Source organism: Pinus tabuliformis, chromosome 5_2, assembly GCF_031772625.1.
Source record: "Pinus tabuliformis cultivar Carrire ecotype Pingquan chromosome 5_2, CPIR1, whole genome shotgun sequence".
In the NCBI taxonomy this organism is placed as follows: Eukaryota; Viridiplantae; Streptophyta; class Pinopsida; order Pinales; family Pinaceae; genus Pinus; species Pinus tabuliformis.
In genome coordinates, this window is record NC_142306.1 from 221,202,808 (window position 1) to 221,208,807 (window position 6,000).

The window sequence follows — 6,000 nt, forward strand, 5'->3', positions numbered from 1 at the left end:
GACCTACAGTATCAAACTATGAATTCTATTCTCTGTTTTGATTTTGGGAGGTCTTTGGCTACTTCACAATCTTATTTTTTATGTTCTATGCTAATCCATAAATGAATATCTGTTTATTAGTTGTAAATAATTTTTGTTATTTTTTAGTTAACACAAAGAATGAAACTTTGGTTCTGTTAGACCTACTTATTTCTAACTTCTCATTGACAATTATTTAGATTACACTTATAACCTATCATGAGTTATTTAGGATTATAGTGGCACATTTGACTTTATGATCTAGAAAATTTACATCTTATTTCATGGTCATGTACTGAGAATTTAATGACTTGTTGTCAGTCTCCTCCTAAAGATGAGGAAGATGATGATGACTTGGACCTCTTTGGTGAGGAGACCGAGGACGAAAAGAAGGCAGCAGCAGAATGAGAAGCATCTAAAAAAGCATCAAGCAAAAAGAAAGAAAGTGAGCATCTATTTGTTTACTTGGACCTTGTTTCTTGAACCATTTTTATAAATGACTAGATGCATTTGGCTTATCCGACTGAAAATTATGTGCCTTCAGGCCCATCTATTGATGTGGCTGTATCTGTGTTTACAAAGTTATCCGTTGACGTGGTTGTATCGACTGTTTACAACATTAACAGGTGGAAAGTCTTCTGTGCTCATTATCTAAACTTAATACCAAGCTATCTTTATTGATTGTGATAATTCCATATACATGAATGAATAGGGAATAAGGTGGGTTTCTGCAGGATACCCTGTTCTGATATTTTTGTTAACAATTTATATCTACAAATAAAAGGTTATGGGTTCCAAGCACTCCGGTGTTCTCCAGCTTGGTGTTTTGGTTAAAATCCATGCCTATGAATTTTATCTCCTTCAGCAGTCTTTCTTGATTGCAACAGCTCCTGATATCGAGAAAATCTTAAATAACTACTGGTATCGATTTAAAACCTGGAGAAATCTTTAATCACGCCTGCTAAACTAGAGTAATGAATTTTCGGATCACCGAGAACCTTTAGATATTCAACTTCGAAATTTTAAGCGCGCTCAGAGGGAGAAAACGAGGTTGCAGAGGCAAGAAAATGTTTAGATGCAAAATTTAAATGTTGTTTCTAATGCATTCTCGTATCTAAAATTATCTGTGCTGAGCATGTCAGATGGTAAAACAATTTTCATATAACAGTGAACTAATCAGGGGGTGCCCGAAAATGAAGGCACGGCGTTGATGAAGCCATGGCGTTTGTTTATGGGTTTCAACCCATCTCATTCTGCCCACTTCACTCCCAAATCCTAAGAAGAACCCACCGTTGAATAAGTGTAGAAATGATTGAATAGAAGATGAAAGGCGGAATAAGTGCCAGATTTCGCAGCAGACAAATAGCAGACTTGTCAAATGTCCAAAGTCTTATGGAATTTTAGATTGCAGAGAAATACCTGTGATCGCAGAGCAGTCGTAGAGCAAGTAGCAGAGGACATGCGAAGCAGGATGCAGCGGTTGTTAGCAACGGATGCGCAGAGCAGGTTGCAGAGCCATCGGCGTTCGAAAATCAATTTTAATGAAATGGGCGCGAGGGAAGAGTTTCATTTGAAAATGGATCCCGTGCGCTGACGTGGATAGCGGGAACGGAGGGACGGGGCGGGCGGGCCCTCGTTGGTGGGTCCCGGATATGTCACCGGAAACGCGAGGTCGCCCGCCGGAGTGTTTATGTATGCCATCCCAAGTTTGCACCACATACATAGCTGGCAAGGGCATTTATGACACAATATATGGCTGGTTAGCCCTTGCCATCATGGATCAGGGGCAACAATGTTCTGGAATTCGCCAAAGACATTTCCCACGTCATAATCTCAGCTGTACAAAGTCTTTCCGTGCGCAGTCCCACTCTATCTCTACTTTTCTATGGTGCAACTGCATAGCCTCTACTCCACTATCACCTTTCTTATTTCCCTTACAGCTGCACACCACACAGCAGCCTTTCACAGTTTCCAGGGCCCTTCATTTGGCTTTCGTCAGTTAGGAAAATCTGTCAACCAGCCGATATAATGCCGTTTATATTATTCAAATGCTCACGGGCACCGTTAATCATTTACCGTCAGCAAAATATTCGATCCAGTTGGCAGAGAATCAGATTTGGAGATTCTTGTGTTCGGAATGGATGATAGACATATCTTAGTGGGGAGTAGAGTACGAAACCCTATGATTTTAGGTTTGGGCCGCGTGGTCATGTCGTTTTTTCTTTCATTTGTTTAGAATAAAGATGAGACGAGTTATGCCTCATTACTCCACGCAACACAGAAAGCAGATACACAGATCTGAGCCTGTCGTATTCACGACAGAACAGGCTCAGGCAAGTTATCTTGCTTTACACGATGCTCCAGCATCTGATTACCCCATGTGCACGCTGACGAAGCGGCGAGGATGTGTGCCTCGTGACTATAAATTGCCCTTAAAACCCTTCAAGAATCCCACCATTGAGGACAGAAATGCCATCATCCTCCTCTCTCGCTCTCTTAGCTTCCTATGTACAGTACCATTTTCTTAGATTTTTGATATAGGAAACATGGCTGACTACGTACAGTTTTCGGTCGGTATTCTAGGTGCTTGCTATTCTCTTTCATTCCTTTTAAGTTTTACCATTCAAAATAGTTTCAATTGTTTTTTAGTTTCAGTTCGTTTATCGTGCTCTTCACTTGCATAGATTTGACCTTGTTGTCAAAGCATTGAACAATGACTGAAAACACGAGCGATTTGTATTGTTTTATGTATCAGGAAACGCAGCTTCCTTGCTGCTTTATGGAGCCCCGATGTAAGGCATATTAATCTTTTTAAGAAAAAAGTTCGGATGAGATCAACTAATGTGGCCGTGTAAATTGAGTTTTAATTCTAACTAAATATTTGTATGCAGCATTACGTTTAGGAGAGTGATTAAGAAACGATCGACAGAGGATTTCTCAGGCTTCCCCTATGCAATAGCTTTGCTAAATTGTCTCCTTTACACATGGTATGGGTCACCCCTGATCAGTAATGGCTTCGAAAATGTCTTGGTATTGACTGTCAATGGCGTTGGAATCATTCTCGAGCTTCTTTTCGTTACTATATATCTGAAATTCGCTCCACGCCAATCCAAGGTAGTTTTCAAGTCTCATGTTCTCTTATCAGTTCATTAGTAATATTTCTCAGTGCCTCCATCAGCTTTAGTGTGTACGTTGAATAAATGATCTCAGAGCTTCTCCGAAAAATCATCACTACATATCAGAGGACTGCTATATGTCGAGCAAAGAGCTGAAGCGAAGACTGACTTGAATATACTGAATTGATTGTTTGTTGTTCAGTTGGCAATGGTGACAATACTCGTGGGTGTAATCACGGTGTTTGCCTCTATCGCAACAGTTTCTCAGCTTGCACTTCATGATCACAAGAGTAGAAAAACGCTGGTAGGGACTTCGGGAATGATCGTCACCGTGGTTATGTATGCTTCTCCACTTTCCATCATTGTAAGTATATTTCATGGCGTTGTTACATTCAGCATTGGAATTTATAAGGTTTTGTTCTAATATTTGAATCAAATATTTGTTTTGACGAGTACCCCATTCTTGAACGTGAACAGAAATTGGTGATACGGACTATGAGTGTGGAATTTATGCCCATCCATTTCTCCCTGTTCGCATTTATTAACAGTTGTTTATGGATGACTTACTTCCTTTTGAACAAAGACCTCATCTTGGCGGTAAACTCAAAATACACCAGCCTCTTCCATATATTTTCTTGTATTTTTCATCTAATCATAACTAATGTTTCATACTATGTTGTGGTCAATGCAGTGTCCAAATATAGTTGGTCTACCATTGGGAATAAGTCAGATAGTGCTCTATTGTATATACCGGAAGCAACCAATTCATGAAGAACAGAAAGTACTTGACCGACTTGATCCAGAGATCGGGCTGAAACAAAACGCCGATGCGGACGAAACAAATTCTAACAGCCGACAGAGCGTGGAAATGAGGACCAAAGTGCGGGAAGATGAACCCAGAAGTGGTTAAGACATACACTGGATCAGCCAAAAGTCCAAATGTGGAGGATTCTGAAAATAATTTGTGGCAGTGTGCATCCTGTGGGATGTACTGCATGCAATCTTTTATCTGTATTGTTTCGGGGCCATTGCCCTGTTTGTCACGATAATTTATTTTAAGAACTCATTATAAGCATTTTACGGTTTTGATTGGCCTTTTAGATGGCCTTACTATGTTGAGGAACCCCTCAATGGTTATGGATAACTGATTTGTTTAGGACAATGAACAGTACACCAATTCCGAATTGGCATGTTGTGGGCGATTCTGATTGCTTTAGAATCTGCTGGTCTATATCTAACAACTTGGAAATTGGGTCGTCAGATTTTAATGGCTTTAGAATCTGGTGGTCTAACAATTTGGAAATTGTTGTCAGTTTATATCTATCTGGATCTTGAACGAGGAAGAAAACTGAGCACTACTTTATTATTATGATAGTTGATTATATCTGTATGGATATTTAATGACGAAGATATATTGAATGAGGAAGGAAAGTGAACATTATTTTATTATTATTAATTGTTTATATAGACATGGATATTAATAATGAAAATATTATTATTATCGGTTTATATATGTATAGATATTTAATAATAAAGAAAAGTGACCCTTAATCTGGTAATATTATTACTATTCTAATTTTGTTGGGAAAAACAGGTAAGAAATTTGATTTCAGCCATGACCGCACCACTCTAAATGCCTAGTGATATTGGTTACAAGTTATAGTTAAAATAGTTGATTGTTTTTAAACCCATTGAAATATTTTACAAATCATTTTTGGGAGTATTGCTTTTAATGCAACATTAAATTATTTAATTGTATAAAAAATGTTTGAGCTTTTAATGTAACATTAAATTATTTAATTGTATAATAAATGTTTGAAAAACCAAATTAAAAATAATTTTAATTTTTATAAAATTGATTAATATTAAAATTAATAAGTTTATCAAATTTCAATTTAAATTCTCTAAAATTTATTAATATAAAATTTAATAAATTTACTAAATTTATAACTTAAATTAATGGTTATTTCAATTCCATTAATATAACATTTTTTTATAAAATGGTTACTTCAATTCTATTAACATAATATTTATAAGAAATTTAAGTTGATAATGTAGAAAAACTTATATTAGTAAACTTAAATCAAAGTTTTATATTTATTTCTAAAAAAGCTAAGCCTTGGATGCCTTTTAATTAAATTAATTAATTCAAAAAAATTCCATATAAATAAGTTTTATATGGAATTATGATTTTCTTGGACAAGTGGTATGATAAACCATAGTATTGGTCCATGACATTGGAAAAAATTATATTTAGAGATTAAGAATCTCCATGGTAAAGTGAGGCTAAATCACCATGATTAAGAATCATATCCATGTTTTTTGAAATGTACATATGTTTCTTAGAGGAGCACTTTAACTTATGTTTCTTGAATAGATATGTGTGTGTGTGTTTCTTAGAATGAATTTTTGAATGCATAAATAGATTCAACAACATTAAAAATCTTGCTGGTACTTTGACTTTAAAATTAAACAATTTAAACTTATGATTCTTAAATATCTATAGTGGACTTTGAAAAAATTGACTAGAAGAAATGTTAAGAAAAACTGTCATTTTGTTTCTTAGTTAGACTAGGCTTTTGGTTATATATTATTTTTTTAATGGTTTAATGATAATAATAATAATGATAATGATAATGAAGAAGAAGAAGTTATAATTTAGTTATTTTTATTATTTTTTATTTTATTTTAGCAATGTGAAGCATATCATGTAACAAGTGTTTTGATGCTTTTGAAAATGTAAATTTTCATACTTCAAATTCATGTTGAAGACAAAAATTCTAAAAAATTGTTTGTTAAAAAATTGTAATTTTAATTGATTTGGGTGAAGAATTCATCCATCTTTAGGGACCATATAATTGAAAAT

At 35.3% G+C, this 6,000-nt stretch overlaps 1 protein-coding gene across 1 annotated transcript; it reads left to right on the forward strand.

Moving 5' to 3' along the window:
• Window positions 1-2,482: 2,482 nt before the first annotated feature.
• Window positions 2,483-4,439, forward strand: LOC149158339 (bidirectional sugar transporter SWEET3b-like). Its single transcript, XM_089437740.1, has 6 exons — window positions 2,483-2,601; window positions 2,774-2,810; window positions 2,910-3,132; window positions 3,337-3,498; window positions 3,612-3,731; window positions 3,826-4,439. Exons 1-6 carry the CDS (start codon window positions 2,565-2,567, stop codon window positions 4,042-4,044), a joined length of 798 nt encoding a protein of 265 aa, XP_089293866.1. The 5' UTR covers window positions 2,483-2,564; the 3' UTR covers window positions 4,045-4,439.
• Window positions 4,440-6,000: the final 1,561 nt, after the last annotated feature.